The sequence below is a fragment of the Tripterygium wilfordii genome, chromosome 7 (assembly GCF_013401445.1).
Source record: "Tripterygium wilfordii isolate XIE 37 chromosome 7, ASM1340144v1, whole genome shotgun sequence".
Classification (NCBI taxonomy): domain Eukaryota; kingdom Viridiplantae; phylum Streptophyta; class Magnoliopsida; order Celastrales; family Celastraceae; genus Tripterygium; species Tripterygium wilfordii.
The window spans coordinates 791918-811569 of record NC_052238.1 but is presented as its reverse complement, the minus strand read 5'-3'; the positions used below and the strand labels follow the sequence as shown (position 1 = coordinate 811569).

The 19652-nt window shown below is 37.3% G+C and overlaps 6 protein-coding genes across 8 annotated transcripts; 5 read left to right on the top strand and 1 right to left on the bottom strand.

Annotated features, from left to right (window-relative positions):
* Positions 1–1278: 1278 nt before the first annotated feature.
* Positions 1279–3999, top strand: LOC120001913 (protein PLASTID TRANSCRIPTIONALLY ACTIVE 16, chloroplastic-like). The gene is made up of 5 exons (XM_038850436.1): positions 1279–1914; positions 2106–2564; positions 2681–2749; positions 3174–3232; positions 3332–3999. Exons 1-5 carry the CDS (start codon positions 1480–1482, stop codon positions 3864–3866), a joined length of 1557 nt encoding a protein of 518 aa, XP_038706364.1. The 5' UTR covers positions 1279–1479; the 3' UTR covers positions 3867–3999.
* A 200-nt stretch (positions 4000–4199) lies between these two features.
* LOC120001924 lies at positions 4200–6654 on the top strand. The gene is made up of 3 exons (XM_038850448.1): positions 4200–5058; positions 5457–6002; positions 6404–6654. Exons 1-3 carry the CDS (start codon positions 4234–4236, stop codon positions 6503–6505), a joined length of 1473 nt encoding a protein of 490 aa, XP_038706376.1. The 5' UTR covers positions 4200–4233; the 3' UTR covers positions 6506–6654.
* A 1386-nt stretch (positions 6655–8040) lies between these two features.
* Positions 8041–8622, bottom strand: LOC120001987 (zinc finger protein KNUCKLES-like). The gene has a single exon (XM_038850518.1). It carries the CDS (start codon positions 8620–8622, stop codon positions 8041–8043), a length of 582 nt encoding a protein of 193 aa, XP_038706446.1.
* Positions 8623–10370: 1748 nt separating this feature from the next.
* On the top strand, positions 10371–13137 carry LOC120001917 (tropinone reductase homolog At5g06060-like). 3 transcript variants are annotated; one of them, XM_038850440.1, is made up of 6 exons: positions 10371–10683; positions 10802–11009; positions 11537–11753; positions 11856–11962; positions 12130–12321; positions 12466–13137. In XM_038850440.1, the coding sequence occupies exons 1-5, from the start codon at positions 10388–10390 to the stop codon at positions 12316–12318; spliced, it is 1017 nt and encodes a 338-aa protein (XP_038706368.1). In that variant the 5' UTR covers positions 10371–10387; the 3' UTR covers positions 12319–12321; positions 12466–13137. The 3 variants fall into 3 exon arrangements, with proteins under 3 accessions (XP_038706368.1, XP_038706367.1, XP_038706369.1); XM_038850439.1 differs by having other exon boundaries at positions 12130–12519; XM_038850441.1 differs by lacking the exons at positions 11856–11962; positions 12130–12321; positions 12466–13137 and having other exon boundaries at positions 11532–11714.
* Positions 13138–15280: 2143 nt separating this feature from the next.
* Positions 15281–16969, top strand: LOC120001921 (tropinone reductase homolog At2g29170-like). The gene is made up of 5 exons (XM_038850445.1): positions 15281–15462; positions 15654–15861; positions 15984–16200; positions 16290–16396; positions 16506–16969. The coding sequence occupies exons 1-5, from the start codon at positions 15383–15385 to the stop codon at positions 16686–16688; spliced, it is 795 nt and encodes a 264-aa protein (XP_038706373.1). The 5' UTR covers positions 15281–15382; the 3' UTR covers positions 16689–16969.
* Positions 16970–17102: 133 nt separating this feature from the next.
* On the top strand, positions 17103–19535 carry LOC120001919 (tropinone reductase homolog At2g29330-like). The gene is made up of 5 exons (XM_038850443.1): positions 17103–17421; positions 17526–17733; positions 18633–18849; positions 18942–19048; positions 19162–19535. The coding sequence occupies exons 1-5, from the start codon at positions 17339–17341 to the stop codon at positions 19342–19344; spliced, it is 798 nt and encodes a 265-aa protein (XP_038706371.1). The 5' UTR covers positions 17103–17338; the 3' UTR covers positions 19345–19535.
* The last annotated feature ends 117 nt before the right edge of the window (positions 19536–19652 follow it).

Genomic DNA, 19652 nt, shown 5'->3' with positions numbered 1-19652 from the left:
TGTGGAGAGGCTGTTTTCAGAATTTGAACAAGTCCATTTGTAGTGGCAAAGCAACTTTTGTCACTAAGCGACAATTTCACCCATTCTTGAGAAAATTATTTTTGAAAAAACATCACCTTGCAAGTTGTTCCTGATGATATTCAGATTATCTTGCAGTTTTTCTGGGATTTACTATTTACAAATTATGTTGGATAACAAATACATTTATATATATGTTTTGTTACATACTCTTTTGTTTTTTGAACGTTTTACTTGGAGATTTCAGCCTATCCATATTCTGCATTGCTGGATGTACGCCTTGGTGACTTTTCGGTATATATATTTTTTCAATAGAAAAATATACAGGCTTCTACCTGCATGTTTAGGTTTTACCTCCCTGAGATTATTTTATGAATGTGTTTATGTGCATGAGGTACCTATTTTTCATGATCTTGGACATTGTTACTTCACCCTGAAGATGTGCCCTATGAATTGGCGCACATTGTACTTGTATATGCTTTCGTCGGCTGAGTCATTGTTAAACGTTGACTTGTTCTTTGGAAACTGGAAAGAACTAAGGTACCTTTTCTGTATGCCATCTGCTTTCTGTTGTATGTGGATGATTGGATGCAGATTCCATCTAGGATTATATCGCCTACTAAATCTTTGTGTAATTGGTGATTAAATCTTTGGTGGGATGGTCTCCATTGTGAGAGAGTAATAGCAGGGTGGTGCGGTGCAAACGTATTTGAATTGCGACTGAGCATTGGTTTGCTACTTTGCTTATGTCTTCTTAGGCATATTTTTTTCTTAGGCATTTTTTTATATCCTGGAAAACAGGCATGTCTGTCCTTGTGCCCAGCCTCTTTCAGAGGTTCCGGGGCCTGCTGCCATAGTCAGTTTTTACTTTTTATATCCTGTATTTGTTTTGAGTTTGATGGAAGTAAAATCGCATGGGGAATCGCATTCACCCATTCAAACATGTTGAGGTCATTATTGAAAATATCGAAATTAATCATCAAACTATTTTGAATTTTGGATTATATTTTAGTACATCGCAGTTTGGTGAAATTGTTTATCGAAGAAAAATGATTTTTACCATCTAATCGCTCAGACCAATTTTTTGTGACTATAAACCAACACATTCCTGGTGAGTTGTCGATCGTCTTACATGTCATTTTCGCAATGGACGGGTCTGGTGTCTCGTTTTCTTTGAGAGAATGGTCGCCACGTGGCAGAATTCCATTTGCTAATCGGCCCCCACCTCCTCAACCAGATAAAAATCCTAATCCTCGCAATGGAAACGTCTGGTTTCTCGTTTTCTTTGGGAGAACGTTGGCCACGTGGCAGAATTCCAACCAGATAAAAATCCTGATCCAGCATGGAAAAAAAAATCCTTTGCCACATTGACATGGATGGCATGACTAGGATAGTTCACATGCACAAACATAGAACTGAAGGGGAGAGTCACTTCCTCCCGGTGTATCCGCCTTGTCTTCCATGGCTCTAACCCTCACTTCCACTTCATTTCTCCCAACAATCACCCCACACTCGAGGCTAGGCGTCAAGAAGCCGAGATTCACAGTGTTGGCCAAAACACCCTTCTCAGGATTTCAGCTTCGCAAAACAAAAGTTGAGCCAACATCGTCGGACGATGATACAAGCAACAAGATAGGTCCTTTCAATTTCAATTTAAGTTTTGGGAAGGCGTCTGATGTGAATTCTTTGATTCCAGTTGTGAATAACCCTTTTCAAGGTTTATCATTCGTAAACGGTAGACGCAAAGACCCTGCCACTGTGTTTGTTGCTGGTGCTACCGGCCAGGCCGGCATTCGCATTGTGCAAACGCTGTTGCGTGAAGGTTTCAGTGTCAGGGCTGGTGTTCCCGATCTTGGTCAGGCTCAGGAGTTGGCTCGTCTTGCTGTCCAGTACAAGGTCAGCTACCATAACTGAATCAATTTAGGTCATATTTTCATGAACTATCGTTTGAAATTGTCATTATTTTCATTATTGTTGCTGGCGAGTGAAAACATTGTGAATTGTATTTGATTAGTTCTACACTTCTATTGCCTTGGACCCAGAAATGAGAAATTAGTTTACTTAGTACTCCTACTTCGTCACTGCAGATAATCTCAAAAGAAGAATCAAAGCGCTTCAATGCTGTTGAATCCTCCTTCCAAAATGCAGAATCGATTGCCAAAGCCATTGGTAATGCTAGCAAAGTTGTGGTCACAATTGGCCCTTCAGAAAATGGTCCTACCTCTGAGGTGTCTCCATCAGATGCATCACAAGTTATCCAGGCCGCCCAGCTGGCCGAAGTAGGCCATGTTGCTTTAATCTATGATGTGAACAATGCTACTGCGTCGCCGTCGACTTACAATGTGCTGGATGGTATCTCATTATTCTTCAATGGCCTATTCTCGCGGTCTCAGCAGCTGACTGTGACTGAGCTTTTGCGAGAACTTATTGAAACTGAAGTTAAATATACATTCATAAAGACGAGCTTGACTGATGATTTTTCTCCAGAGAGTAAATATAATGTTGTGGTGTCAGCTGAAGGAAATGATGGCTCATACGACTACAAAGTAATGTAATTTATGCAAGTTATTCTATTCTATTGATTCTTATTTAACTTTTACTTGCCCAGAAGTATTTTCTTAGTCCTAATTTTTGTTTCAAATGCTTTGGTATGTACTGTCAGGTTGCAAAGTCCCAGATAGCATCTTTGGTGGCGAACGTCTTTGCAAATACTGCAGTGGCAGAAAATAAGGTACATTTCACTCCAGATTAGAATTCATTCTAGCAAAGATTAACTGCAGAGCTCTTGATCGATGATATTAAGAGTAGTTGTCATATCTGAAAGAGATGCAGAGACATGATTTTTCGTCATTTTTTTCCACTATGACTGTGAGTAACATGTGACAGTCAAAACCAGGGCATATTCGCCTGCCACCATGGGAGTGGCATGGAGAGGGTAGATGTGCACAACTTTACCCATCCAATGCGAAAATGCTTCTTAGTTTTTACTCTCATTTCCTGTGATTCGGATCTTTAGTGTCTATCTTGCAATCAAGAAAGTTTATCATTGGGCCTAGCCCTCAATAAAGGTCGTGTATGCTTAAATATATTATCACAGTTAAAACAGAACAGCTTTCAGTTTGATGTTGCTGATGGAACTCGTGGTTATGAACTAGGTAGTGGAAGTATCAACAAATCCATCAGCTCCGTTGAGGTCTGCAGATGAGCTTTTCAGGTACATGGATCATCTGCTATATGAATGCTGTGTTATAGATTTTTGCATCAGTTCTAATAGAAAAGGTTTGCTAATTTTCGGGAACAATAACTGCTCCAGTGCCATTCCTGAGGATGGAAGAAGAAAAGCATATGTAGAGGCCCTTGCAAAGGCAAAAGCTGAGGAAGTTGCAAAGATAGCTGCTGAGAAAGCTCTCGAAGCAGCTGAGACGGCACAGAAACTTGAGAAAGAGGTAAAAAAGCTTTCAGTGGAAGAAGCTAGATCTGCTAGTCTAGCTCAAGAAGCTCAACAAAAGTCAGAGGCTGCAGGAACTTCAGTGGAAAGCCTACTTAGTAAAGCAAATGAAATCAGTTCAGGGTTTTCTTGGGAGAAAGTTAGTTCACAAATTGCTACTGCAGTTCAAAAAACAAACGGGAAACCCCAAGTGCAGATTGCCACTGTCAGGGGACAAGCCAAAGCTCGTTCACTCACCCCGAACAAAGCTGTTGTCAGACAATCAACCCCGAAACTAAAACTGCCATCTTTCAAACAGGAGAAGCCAAAACCAAAAGGCAAGGAAACGGAATCAAAAGCAGAGGTGAGAAAGGTGTTCGGTGGCCTGTTTCAGCAAGAAACCATATATGTTGATGACTGAAACGGCAGTTTGCAACCCATGTCAAAGGTGGACGTTAAAACGAGGCATGTAAGTTTGTTGCTGAAATTACCACTCTCAGTTGGCTTTTTTCTAAAGTCATTTTTCATATAAGAAACTGTCCAAACTCCCAAGATATACAATATTAACACTTGGCCGTTAAAGCCAATCCACCATGGCATGTAAAACGCAGTGGAAGTAGTTAATTGTAACTATGATTATCCAAAAACAACCAACACATCACATGAACCAGCAATTAATCAAAACTGAAGCCAGCATATAGAAACAATCAAGTACTATTTTAAGGGTTTACCTCTTGAAGCTGTTTCTCTTATTTTTTCTTTCGGTGCAAATTTCTTAGATCTCCAGTATGTCATCAGTGATTGCCACAAAGTTTGGCGTAATCCGACGTAAGTTGATGTCTAATTCCCAAATGTTAGTATGGAGTTCGTATAAATCGTTAGCCATTGCAGGACTAGTATTCTTATACCCATTATACACTGTTCTCGCAAACCATCTTTGCAGCCAATCTTCGGCAGTAACCATTGCGAGCTTCAAACACAAGTGGGGTTCCTCTGAAACTGTTGAATCACAAACCAACATTAGCCATTTAGTATTTGGGATTTCTGGTTCCACAAACAGATGGAAGAACAGGAGGGCTTACATTGAATCATGGTGGCAACCCAATATAACCAGAGGATTCATATTTCTCGATCAACCTCCAAACGAATTCCTTCCATGGCCTTCAACTTCTCCACCTTTTCGAGTCTCCGAAGACATCGCTAGATACAAACAATACCATCATCACAAAATGCCTAACGCAGTACGGCTTGCACGCGTTGTTTTGGAGACTCTTGGGGAGGAAAACAGAGGAGTAAGGTGGTATATAATGGCCGACGATGATACAGTATTTTTTGTGGATAATCTGGTAGAAGTGTTGGCTAAATATGATCATAGAAAGTACTTTTATGTTGGTATGAACTCGGAATGCGTATCGTCGAACCTTGCTCATTCATTTGATATGGCATTTGGAGGAGCAGGGTATGCTATGAGCTTTCCTCTGGCCGAAGCAGTGGCAAGAAATATTGACTCTTGCATCATGAGATATTCAACATTGCTTTGGAGTGATCAAATATTGCAGTCCTGTGTTGCTGATCTTGGAGTTTCCCTGACCAAGGAAAAAGGTTTCCATCAGGTAATTATATTTCCTAATTATTTATGCAATAATTGGGATAGAAAAATATAATAACTGTAGCATTCGACAAGCCAAAAAAAATTTAAAAAAATTTTGATAACTGAGAATGACATCAAAAAATTAAATGCTATAATATGATCTGATGTTCCCGTAGTTCCTCTCCATTTGCCACAAGGGAAAAAAATATTTACAAGTAAAACAAACGAAATGGTCAAAATTGAAAGCAGAGCAGAGTCAGCAGCAACAACGATGACGATCATGATCACAACAGCCAAGAATGACAAAGCCAATTAATTAGCCAAAAAATTCCTAAAGCAATTGACAACCAAATCAAAGAGTTGGTCCACTTCTAATTATATATATACATGACAATATATATATATATGTATATACTGCAGATTGATCTTCATGACGACATATCTGGGCTTCTCTCTGCACATCCACAAGCACCAGCAATCTCACTGCACCACCTCGACCTTGTAGACTCCATCTTCCCCTCCTTGAACCGTTACGATGCCTTAAACCATCTGATGAAAGCAAGGAGAGCCGATTCGTCACGACTTCTGCAACAAACCATTTGCTATGACAAGAAAAAAAAGTGGTCATTCTCTGTTTCATGGGGTTACTCTGCTCATATTTACGAGAGATTTCAACCTCCAAGTCTACTACAAAGGCCTCTTCAGACATTCAGTTCGTGGAAAAAGAGGCCTGCGTTGCCTTACATGTTCAACACTCGGATTGTGTCGAAGGATCCGTGCGAGGCTCCTCATGTATTCTACTTTGATTCTGTTGTGGAAACAAGAGATAATGAGATGCTGACGAGCTATGTTCGAATGTCTCCGCCAAGGCTACCAGCTTGTGCGTCGAGTGGCAATCACTCTGCTGATTTCGTATCAGTAATTCGTGTTGTCTCCCCTGTTAGTGCTAGGAGACGTGATGGTGTGGTAAGCTATTTTCATGATCGTAATTTTGATTTTAACCTTATGAGAGGTCTTTTAGCAGCAGTTTACGAATCACAGTATTTTTTGGTCTCAGCTATATCAAATGTTAAGAAAAATACACACGACACCATTTCATATGGATCATGTGGAACCCACGATTCCACATCGATCATTTTACGTTCATCTCAGTATTTGGGATAGTTAGGGCAACAAAAACATTAGAATTCTTAACATTTTCGGTTTTTAGTGAACAAAATCATCAATTATCAAACTTTGTTGAAGTTTGGAGCATGTTTGAAATTAAATTAATTAGCAAATTAATGAAGTAACACGCACACACATATGTGTATATATATATATATTTCTGATTTTTATTTCGTTTCAACTACTATTTTGTTTGTCAGTCTGGAAGCAGAAGAGAATGCTGTGACGTTGGGCATGTTGCTGGCAAGAATATCACGGAGATCAAGTTTAGGTGCTGCAAGAAAGAAGAATTAGTGGCGTAATTATCACAAATTACCTTAAAACTTAACCAGAGAAAGCTTTTGTATTAATTACAATTTCGGGTTGAACATGGGGGTTTTGCCATTATTGATTCCTTCCATGATACGGTGACGTTTTAGTCGTCATAGCTTGGATGGTGCTGCAAAAGTGCAAATGCATGCTAAATGGAAGGAGAGCATGCAGAAATTTGCTTTGCATGCTTTCTATCTCAAGAAGAAATGGAATTGAACTTAAGATATTAGTCAAAATATCCTCATGATAATATTTTCAATACATAGCATAGAGAGGAGAGAGCTATCCTTTTTGTCTCTTTTTTTTTTTTTTTCCTCTCTCTCAGTCTCTACGCTCTCCATCAAATGATACACAAACAATGCTATAGTAATTATGATAATCATATAAACATATACTAGCAGGATAGTTGGAATTAATCAACTAATCAATCACTTGAAGGTCATGGTACTAATGGCATCATCTCTATATATCCTCAAAGCTTCATAAGAAAAACTTCAAATAGGATAAGATTCGCTCTAAATAATAAAAACTGCATATTAGCGATATATAATTACTATACTATTAATTCTTCATGCTCCATATATATATATACCCACAAATTTCTGAATTGAAAAACCAAATAAATTAACAAAAAAAAAAAACATTTTAGTGAAAGGCTTCTTGCCATTTATATATCTCATAATCTGAGCCAGTTGAAATGTTACCATTACACAATGCAAACTAGTGAAAGAATTTAAAGGTGCATGCCAAATATTTTTCTGTAATACTTGCCATGTACATAGATATATCTTATTAATTGTCTCCATACAATGATTAATTTGGCCTATGACAAATTATATGATATATTGCATTTGCAAAGTTATTGCTGCAATTAATATATATATACATATTTGAAGAGAAAAATTCAAAAATTAATGTCTCTTAATTCTTATACAAGAGAACATGTCGAAATATATTATAACATCTGGATGATTTTAATTATAATAGAGCATCATCTTCAAATGTGCCTGTGACTGCATTTATAGTTAAACGTAATGCTTTTCAATTATTTTCCAGAAACTATAGGGAGCTAGCAGGAGGAGTTTCCTGGTATATACATATACACATATACATTCACACACACTATAGCTTCACTTCTCTTTTAGAGTTTTAGTCTCATTCTAGGGTTTGCACTAGACACTACACATACACATATCACTGTGTAGAAAGTATTCAAACCCTTGATTTAAAGTTATGGGGTTAGTTAATTCCATCTTCCTTGCAGCCTATAATTCTATATATAAGGCATACGAGCAATTAACACACAAATTAAGACTATAAAATGCACATTTAATCAATAGAGATTCAATATATATAGTTAACCCAAATAAATTTACATGAGAGATTGCAACATATATATATATCCAACAACAATATGGATGTATAATCACATTAGAAGAAATTAATCAAGCGCTAATTTTAGGGTTTACCCACAATTAATTAGGAGAAGAGAAAAGGTATATAGCGTAATATATTGAAATTGAATTCAAAAGAACTTTCTGGTACCCGTTCCCGTCGTTGATGAACCATGATGATCATGATGAGGAGGAGGATTTGGGTCAGGACCCAGCCTAAGCTCCAGGTCTAACTCCGAACTTTGCTCTTCCTTGTCATGTACTTGACTAGTGTTTGTCTTATCTTGTCCATGGTGACTGCTAGCCGGTCTGGGGACAAACGAAGGCATATTTAGGAATTGTTGTGTGGTGGTCTCATCATCATCAGTTGCATCGCCACCGCCAAGATTCATCCAAGGCCACTTGATCATTTTACTTGTATCTTCGACTGACGATGGTGATGGAGATTGCTTTATCTTGGCTCTATCTTTACGGTGAATGTTCATGTGTCCTCCAAGCGCCTGCGCATTGGAGAACCCTCTCTTGCAAAAACTGCACTCATACGACCTAACCATAGCAACAACTTGACTTGCACCTCCACCTCCACCTCCACCTCCTTCTCCTGCTCCTCCACCTGTACTCGTTTGATCATCATGATCTGATGATGATGATGAAGTGATCAGTACTTGCTGGTTCGGTTCTTTTGATGGGTTTATTGTCTGATCATTCTCCATTATAATTAATGAGATCGATAGGATGTACTAACAACAGTACAATATTCGATCAGAGAGAAGAGGGAATGGTCAACTGGCTGGTAGTGAATAGGTTTTATATTGAGATATCAAGAAAGAAAAGGCCTGCTTCATTACAGACATACACAAATGACAAAACTAATGACTTGTATACACATATATATTTTTAAAATTTAATTACTTACGTAAGTCAGTGAGGTTGATTGAAAATTATTCAGTTTTTACATGCCCTTTTTTAATCAATATCAAAGTACTTTACTATAATTAACTTCTATATCTACAATTCTACATAGTATGTATGTATGTATGTATGTATGTATGTATGCATAAATAGTACTAAATAGTCATGATGACACAGCATGACGCATCTACTTAATTTTCATTCTAAATAGTAATTAGTATGTTAATTAAAAGTACCGCATGCTAGGCTTTATTATGATTTATGACGCGTCACTAATAATCTTGATATATATTTCTATGTTTACTATAGCAATAATAAGGGAAATAATTTATTTTCCCTTATTATAATGGAGAATATGCGATAGATATATAAAACTGCTACCTGTTTAATTTTGTGAAATTATGTAATATAATTAAATATTATATATAAGCATTTTAAAAAATAAAAGTTTGATATCTCCAAATGGTGACAATATATGGCACAATTTCCTGAAGCAGTACTCGTTCATTAGTTGCCTTAATCCCATGCCTAATAAAGTCTCAAATATTGGCTTTCACCATTTCTTTATTTGGCCGACTTGGTAACCAAGCCAGTTTATGTACAACAATTTGACAACTACATTTTTGAATGAATTCCAAAGAAAACATCAAAACTGCTCACAGTTCGCTTCAAGCTGGCAGTGCCCAACTTCATACTGTGATTGTCATCCCCGATATATGCCACGTGGATGCTAATGCTGAATAAGTCAATCCCCAAAATAAATTTCAAAGTTCATGCTTATGCAATATGCATCCTCCCAGGCATTAGTATTAGGGTGGCAGGGCTCTACTGTAAATTTTTTACAGCGGACCCCGTTGTAAATACATTATACAATGTTATGATTTTTTATAAATTTCAAAAAAAATTATGATTGTATTTTGATTGGTATTACGAGTTTAACGGTATATTTTTTTGTTTCAAACAAAAATCAAATTAAACACGAAAATGAAATGAAAATTTTGGACCGTTGAATATAAACTCGAAACATTCAATGTCTCTTTTTAACATGAATTTGATTTTTGTTTGAAACAAAAAATATATCATTAAACTCGTAATTTCGATCAAAACACAATCATGATTTTTTAAAATTTATAAAAAATTATTGAACACTAAAAATGAATTTATAGCGGGGTCCGCTGTAAAAAATTTACAACAGACCCCCGGCTTCCTTACTGGCTTCCTCCCAGGGCACATACATTTAACTTTATACTCTCTTTATAATTATAAGGTATATATTATTATTTCGTATTTTCTTTTGATAATTTGTTATTTGGTTGCTTAGTGGAGGACATCTTAACGGGAAAAAAAAATCAAATCAACAAAAGCACAATTATGGGCCTGATAGCCCATGGATTACCCTTAAGGGCCTAAACCTTGCAACTCTAGCACAAGTGCACAACTACCAGTTAGGGCAAAGTCACTGAGCCCAGAGGGTAATGGGCCTTGTGGCCCATAAGTCATTCTAAAAGTTGAAAGTGGCATTAATTGAAAGCGTTCCCTCTAAGCCATCTCTCCTGAACCGCCGCGATGTCCCAAATTCTGAATTTCCCTCCAATGTCTCACTCTTCTCCTTCTTCTTCCTCCTTGAAAAGCCACTTTCCCCCCACAATTACTTATTCGATCGTTCCTTTCAAGCCCAGAAATTTACTACCCACCCTCACAACTCTCTCTATCGCGTATCCACTGGGTTTTGCCAAACCCATTTTGACCATGTCATCGGATAATATGACCAGTAACAATAGTCGCGCCAGCTCAAGAAACAACGAGAGATGGTCTCTCCTTGGCATGACCGCTCTCGTCACCGGAGGTACTCGCGGAATCGGGTATACACACACTCTTCCTTTCAATTAGTCTGCGTTAAATCTGTATATATATGGTGGATTTTAAACTTATTTTGGGAAATTTTGATGTAAAATTCGAGGACGGATGTTTCTGTTTCAGGCTTGCAATCGTGGAGGAATTGGTGAATTTGGGGGCGAGAGTTCACACATGTGCTCGAAATGAAAGTGAGCTCCAAAAGTGCCTGGGAGAATTGGATGGTTCGGGCTTTGGGATTAGTGGGTCAGTCTGTGATGTGTCTGTTCGATCACAGAGAGAGGAGCTTATGGATACTGTGTCCTCTGTCTTCGATGGCAAGCTCAACATCCTCGTAAGCTCCTTTGTTTTCTGATAATACATATGCATACTCTTCTGCCATATGAATTATGATTTATGCAGGTGTTATGTTCACTGATCTGTCTGTAAGAAGATAACGAAATCACTCATTCTTTTACTCTTATATGTTTTCTTTCTGTATTTCTTGTTTGCTGCTGTAATTGGGTCTATGATCATATGCCCTATGTATTAAAAAAAAAGGAAGAGGAAAATAATGAAATCATTGTTGCTGGAAGTCTGGAACTATGAACCAAAGTTCACTGTAAAAGCATCATATTAGCGATGCCCTAGAAGGATAACAAGGTCTTGCTTGCTTCTGCCGGTATTATGTTACTCGGAAAGGGAAAAAAGGTTCCTAGTGATGATAGTTCAAATTTACTCAGCATTACTCTTCTACTGGCACAAATTCTTCATTTGTTGCTGGGGACTCTAATTACTTATATGACCTATAAGAGCATACAGTATGTTTGCAATCACACCTTCAGCTGATAGAATTTAACACTGCTGCTCTTTCAAGCTTAGATCAACAATGTTGGGACAAACGTTCGAAAACCAATGGTAGAATTCACTGCTGAAGATTTTTCTATCCTCATGGCCACCAATTTTGAATCCGCCTTCCATTTAAGCCAACTTTCTTATCCGCTCCTGAAGGCATCAGGAATGGGAAGTGTTGTATTCACGTCTTCCGTGACAGGATTTATGTCGCTGAAATCTATGTCTGTTCATGGAGCTACTAAAGGTATTTTACCCATACGGTTTCAGTGTCTTATTGGATATTTACAAATTTGGTAGCTAAAAGAGTATAGTTAGAAAGTCTGAGTGTTTTTGTTTTGATTTTCAGGAGCAATCAACCAATTAACAAAAAATTTGGCTTGTGAGTGGGCAAAAGATAACATAAGGAGTAATGCTGTCGCTCCTTGGTATATCAAAACCTCTATGGTGGAGCAAGTAATTTCAACTTTTTTGCCTCTCTTATTGCAGTTACTTGTTCTAGCTCCTTGAGATTTTTTCCCACTGTATGCTTTTGTCCATACACCATAGTGGTTTGAACTCATGCGAGTAGGATTTTCGTTGGGATAATCCTTGTAATCTTAATACACATCCTCTCTATCCAGGTTCTCAGCAACGAAGAATATCTGGAGGAGGTATTCTCTAGAACTCCTCTTCGCAGACTTGGGGATCCAAGTGAAGTATCCTCTTTGGTGGCATTTCTGTGCTTACCTGCATCATCCTACATCACTGGCCAGATCATATGCGTCGGTGGGGGAATGTCTGTGAATGGCTTTTATCCCACACATGACTAGAAGGTTCGATTATGTTCCGCTCAATTTTCTACGCTCTCAGGCTTGAAGATTATATTTGAGTGTGGATTCACAGTTCAAATCCTAGTAGTATGTTCATTGTTCAGTAAGCTGTAGGTGTTCCTTTGTTGAATCTTCTTGAATGAACAGTATGACCAGGCAGGACTCTCAGCCATAATAAGATTCACTCTCCAATTGCAGGTATGCCATAACCACTTACACTCATTAGGGTTTGGTGAAGGAGTGGAATTGGAATGCATTAGCACTGTACTAATATGAAAGGTGTTAATATTGTTGAAGCTCTAGGTCTCTTATGCCTCCTTTTTATTTAGGGAAAAATGCACAGAGCACCCGCGCACTATGCTCTTAGTGCACTTTGACCTTTTTTCTTTTTTTTTTTCAATTTAGAGGTACAAAAATTCTGTTCTAATTTTAGAACAAAGAATTGGGAATTTCTGTCCAAGATTCTTGCTTTTAGGGATTAATTTGGGGTCACGGTCAATCCTACACAAAATTTACGTCCTTAGTTTCAAAAACTACATCAGTTGACCTTGTATATACTGAACATCTCCTTAATCAATACATGGATAAACCTCGTACACCCAGTGGCGTACCTGAGTCTATAAGGGTCCCAGGTGAATTCCACAAAAGGGACCATGTTTTCTTTTTTATTTGTTTTTAAATTTATTTATTTATTGATTTTTTAGTTGAAATATGTTGGGAATTATTGATTTTTAATTGGTTTTTTTGTGTTTGGACTATTATAAAATTAATTTTTTTTAAAAAAATTTGGGGCCTGGATTTGTAGGCCCGGGGCAGCCTCCAGTGTCGCCCCACCCAGTGCTGCCATTACGCACACAACATCTAGAAGCAGCCCATTGAGTGCTCCATTACATTAAACAAGCACCGGGACAAGGGATTCTACTCTCAGCAGCCAGCTCAATACAGTTGCATGCATTATGTGAGGCGGACTAGGCTATAGATAAAAGGGAATGATGCACAAGGCACCTTTTGTTCTCTCTCCAAGGAGTGGCAATAATGCCTTGTGCATTATTCCCTTTTTTTTAAAAGAGTTTTGTACTTTTGTGCTTAATTAATTTAGACACGGACAAGATAAGGTTATTATTATTGCCACTCCTTGGAGAGGGAGAACGCAACGAATGTCATTGCGGACCATCCTATTTCTCGTCTACCCCACTGCGTGTCGGTCCCACATACCGCTTGGTTGGGGCAGCGGATCTGGGAGCAATTCCGCTGCACCAGGCGCTGTCATGTTCCGCTGGCTAAGTGTCAGCGGATCTGTTGCAGGAAAACAAGCTTCCTAAGTGAGTTTCTTTTCACAATGAGGAGAGAGGTTTAGCCTCCATTCTTATGTTTTGTATTTTTTAATAATGTGGACCTTACGAAATGATTATATTTTATAACTTTTTTAATAATGTAGGTCCTACAAAATGATAACATTTTATTATTTTTTAATAAACAATGGCCCACATGCATATTAACATGTATTATCTGAAAAAACATTTTCAGTTTATTATTTTTAAATATTTACAATATTTTATTTTATTAACATTTACAACATTAATTTATTTTACTTTTTATTAATATTTACGACATTAATTTCTTTTACTTTTTTATTAATATTTACAACATTATTTTTTATTATTTTATTTCTTTTACTAATTAACATTTTTAGTTTTGATATAAAAACAATTTAATAATAAATTATATTTATTAGCTTAAATATAATAACAAAATGATTAAAAAATTATGAAAAATATTTTAACAGTTTTAATACTTAAAATAAAAAATATTTAAATTTATTAATTAATAATTAAAAATATTTAGTAATTAGTACTTAAAATTAATTTTAATAAGAATTATATTTATTAGATTAATTTTAATATAAAAGTAAAAACCTAATATTATAATACTTTATTTGAATAGTTTTTCCGTTAACTTTAGTTTTTAGTTCACCAAATACTTCAACATATTTCACAGATTTAAGCTCAGCATATTTTTCGGTCAGTATTGAAAATCAATCTTTCCGCTGTATCAAACGGAATTGCAAATCAAAGAGGAAAAATTGGACCAGGGTGGCCCAACCGCTGATATGAGCGAAAATGAAATAATGAGATGCGTAACAAATTTGGCCTTGTATATTTTTCATATGGAGGAAAATAGGAAATGATGGCGTCAGCCATAGCCGGCTCCAAGGGGAGGCCAGATAGGCAGTCGCCTAAGGCCTCTCATGAGAGAGGGACCTCACTTTTCATTAAATTGTATATCTTTTTAGGTGTATATAGGCAGTACAGTGTACTTGTCAATTGATATAAGAAAAAAATGGATTAGGGGGCTCCACAATTAGTTTCAAATTGTAGAGCTTACAATTGGAATCCAATGGCTTGAGAGATGTGTCACATTACACTATATTTTTGTTTTTTCATTTTTAAAATTTGTATGTCTTTTTCTTCACCATTGAATATAAATTGTAGACTCTAACGAATTGCGAAGCCCCCAAATCCGAAAAAAAAAATCCTAATATATTGCTATTTAAGAAAACAAACCCATTAACCCAAATACAAAATGACATGCCATGACATACATAAAAATTAAAAGGTGTAATTCATTGACCTATAACTTTGATTGCGGTAACAAATCAAATCCAAACCGTACAAGTGAGGCCCCTCCCCCATGAGTTATTTGGTTTAGCGTTATTTGGTTTCATTTGATGTGATAAATTTATAAGTTTGAGTCTCTTAATTTATTGGATATTGGTGATAATTTATTTGTATTTAAGAACTAATTATATTGCATTTTGAATTTATTAGATATGCTAGATTTCATATTTATAAAAAAAAAAAAATTATTTTAGGGAATGAGGGCCTCAGTTTTTTAACTTGTCTAGGGCCTCTAAAATGCTAGAGACGGGCCTGGCGTCAGCCTTGTATACTTTTCCGTTGAAGTTCTTGTTGGCCACTTGGCCATACCATAAAGATAGTGTTATCACTTATCAGTTGTTGTGATTCATATTTTAGGGCGCCAGTAGTACTCACAGACAGAGAGAATGGCTGGAAGCAGGGAAGACACAAGATGGTCTGTTCAAGGGATGACTGCTCTCGTCACCGGTGGAACCAAAGGACTCGGGTTCTTCTCCTCTTTCTTTCATTTCAATGATTTTTCTCTTGCTTTATTTTTGTTCTCGTTGCCCTGAAAGCTTTATTTCAACTTCTGTGATGAACCCATCCAAGTATAATTTCTCTCATTCGATTAGGGCGTTTTTGGTTTTTGCATGATATAATATTGTTATGATGTTATCTGCCACCAACTGCTACCAGGTTTGCAGTGGTGGAAGAATTGGCAAAACTAGGAGCAAGAGTGCATACATGTGCTCGAAATGAATCCCAACTTAAGGAATGCTTACGTGTGTGGGAGAGCAAGGGATTTCAAGTTACTGGTTCAGTCTGTGATTTAACATCTCGAGCCCAAAGAGAGAATCTAATGACTGAAGTTTCCACTCTGTTTAATGGAAAACTTAACATATTGGTAAGTCTCACCCACAAGTCACAAGAATGTGTGTGTGGAACAAACAAATATAAAAAGATCTACAGAGTAATTTTCATTAATCTGTTTTTGGGTTTGTTGTGCCAAATTTTTTGTGGTTCTAGGTAAACAATGTTGGGACAAACATAAGGAAATCGACCGTGGAGTTCACAGCTGATGACTATTCGTTTTTGATGAGCACCAATCTTGAATCAGCGTACCACACGTGCCAACTTGCTCATCCTCTTCTGAAAAGTTCAGGATCTGGGAGCATAGTTTTTTTGTCTTCCGTTGCTGGTGTGGTGTCTCTCAGTGTTGGCTCTATATATGGAGCAACTAAAGGTAACTTTTTTTGTCCCCCTCTTCTTTCTGGTTTTTTTAATTGAATTTCATCCATAAATAGAAGCTGTAAACTTGATTGGTATTTGCGGGGGCAATGAACCAACTTGCGAAGAATTTGGCTTGTGAGTGGGCAAAGGACAATATAAGGGTTAACTCTGTTGCTCCCGGGTTCATCATCACGGAGCTTAACAAATCGGTAATATCCCTTTGATAACTATATATTACATTGATAAATTAGTGCAGAGACTGGAATTTTCTAGAAGTTCATGACTTCGATGAACATCTATGTTTTGTTGTCCTTGCAGTATTTTGATGATGAAAAATTTGGAGCGGCCGTAGTCTCTCGTGCTCCGATGGGGCGTACTGGGGAACCGAAAGAGGTCTCTTCTTTGGTGGCATTTCTTTGCATGCCTGCAGCTTCATACATAACTGGCCAGACTATTTGTGTGGATGGAGGGACAACTGTGAATGGCTTCTCATTCCCATAAAAACCTGGCGGGTTTTAATTCTAAGATCTAGTACTCGCTGTTTTTCTATTTCTAGAAATGTTATGTTCAGATTTTTCACGTTTGTTGTTGTCGTAAGTGCTGGGTCTGTAAGAGTCAAAGAGACGAATTCAGAGAGTGTATGCTGCGCAAAGAGTATGTCTGTTTCCATAGTTTGGAGTTTGGACCTGCCCTGACCCAATAAATGTGACCGCCCAATTGAAGAAACTGATGTGGGCTGTACTTGAGAGCCCATTGGGCTTGTCAAGTGGGATTGTGTATTCCAGGAATTCTTCTAGGCCCAGGATTCTCCCAATCGCTTTTTCTTCTCCTACAATTTAAAATGACCACATTTTTTTTGTGTTTTTATTTTAATTCGAAAACCACAAACCCCCCCCCCCCCCCCACCGACCACAAAATTGTTATCTGATTGCCAGCCCTTTCCAGCTTATCTCAATAGAAATATCAAACATCAGTATCATACGCTTCTCTCTCTCTTCCACAAACTCCACGGGGTGCGACATTGGGCTTTCACGTAACGCAACTGTTGTTGTCTTGTTGATGTCTACATGTAGCAAGCAGATTTTGAGCAAATAGCAGAGCAAGTATACTCAAGAGTCCTGACAAAAACAGGGAAGCGAGTTCACAGAGACATGTCTGCAAGTAGCAGTAAGGATAGTAGATGGTCTCTTCAAGGAATGACTGCTCTCGTTACTGGCGGTAGCCGCGGAATTGGGTTCTTCCTTCTCTCTTTATGCTTTGTTTTTTTTTTTTTTTTTTTTTTAAGTTTCATCTGAATTTGTTAATGTATTTTTCGAACACAAAACTTTGAATTACCAGGTATGCAATAGTGGAGGAACTGGTAGGAATGGGGGCAACCGTGCACACATGCTCTTCTAATGAATCCCGGCTCAATGAATGCCTCCGCGAATGGGAAACAAAGGGATTTGCAGTGACTGGTTCAGTCTGTGATGTAAACTCTCGAGCCCAAAGAGAAGATATAATGGCCTATGTTTCAACTCTGTTCAATGGCAAACTTAACATCCTTGTAAGTATGATCACTTACAAGATTTTGTGATGAAATTTTCATTAAAATACCAATGCATCCAAAAAAAAATCGGGTTAATAGCACATTTGATCACTAAAAGATACCCCATGTTTCAATTGACAAACTAGAAGATATTTTGTGTCAATTTGATACCCAAAGTTTCAATTTGTCTCAAATTGCATACTCGGTCAAATTTGCCTAGATTAGGACAGTCAACGCGGCCATGTGACATGTTGACCGTTAAGTTTCGTTAACGTGACAAACAATGCAAGAAACAATGATGTCATGGCAATATTTTACGTGCCTAACCAATTACCCTAAAACACCCCAAGTCCGATATTTCCATTCCCACTCTTGATCACCACTCTCTAGTAAACCCTAGATGCAGTTCATCTCAAAACTCGAATCCCACTGTCGATCACCACTCTCTCGTTTGACGATCGTGATTCTTCTATGTTTCTGGTAAGTAGGTTGTCGATTGTATGCGTGATAGTTTAATAGATCGATTATGTTGTTTCAATGTGTGATTTGAAACAAAAATGAACTTCCAAATGTTCGATTTGGCACATATGTTGACAATTTGAATACACATAACAATTACAAGTGTCATGCAGAAATTTGTCCACATCATTTTTTTAGGTTATTGCATTAATTCCATGTGAAAATTCTTTTTAAACGTGTTATTCGTAAGTCGTAACTTATCAGTCAACATGTCACATGGGTTGCCCTAAATTGAACAAATCTGACTGAGTATGCAATTTGGCACAAATTGAAATTTTGAGGTATCAAATTGACACAAAATATCTTTTATTGTGCAAATTGAAAGTTTGAAACACGGGGTATCTTTCAATGACCAAATGTGCTATTAATCCAAAATTTTTCCTTTTCGATGGCACTAGATAAACAACGTGGGGACAGGAATATGGAAACCTGCTACAGAAGTCACAGCTGATGAATTATCGTTTACCATGAACACCAACCTTGAATCTGGTTTTCATTTGTCCCAACTTGCCTATCCTCTTTTGAGAAATTCAGGAAATGGGAGCATTGTTTTTAACTCTTCGGTTGCTGGGGTTGTCTCGTTAAGCCTTTCAGCTCCATATGGACTAACCAAAGGTGAACTTTTGATTATGGATTTCATTATTTAATGGTGTTCATATACAGAAGCTATATACAGAGTTTAATATGATTGATTGAGGTATTTGCAGGAGCGTTGAATCAACTTGCAAAGAATTTGGCGTGCGAGTGGGCGAAAGACAGTATCAGAATCAATGCTGCGGCTCCCTGGGTCATCATTACAGATCTTACTAAAGCTGTAATTTCATTTCCATCTATATATATATATGTTTGTATGTATGTATGTATGGAAGTTGTTCTTAATTTGCCTAATATATATGTTAATTAATTTCGTTGTTGGTGTCCATGTAGTATTTGGAAGATGAAAAATATAAGGAGGCTGTAATATCTCGAACTCCCATGGGACGCACAGGAGAGCCAAAGGAGGTGTCTTCATTGGTGGCATTCTTATGTATGCCAGCAGCTTCATACATAACTGGACAGACTATTTGCGTTGATGGAGGGATGACTGTGAATGGCTTCTCATTTCCATAAATATATGCTGAATCTGAATCTATGCTTCAAATAAACTCGCCGGTTTATGTGCTGTAATAATAAGAAGCATGGAGATGTTTGGACCTTTGAATCATGAAGAAATGACTGAAACTTCATATTCTTTCTGAACTATAAGCAAGGACTTTTCAGATCAATTAAAATAATTGTTGTTGGGATAAATTTATCCTTGATTATCTGCCATTTTTGTTTTTTTCATGTGATTCAATCTGTCCATGATGAGAACCTGCCACCAAATAATTTTATGATTAAACAGACACGCATCATTGGATTAGGTTTCAACTATTTCC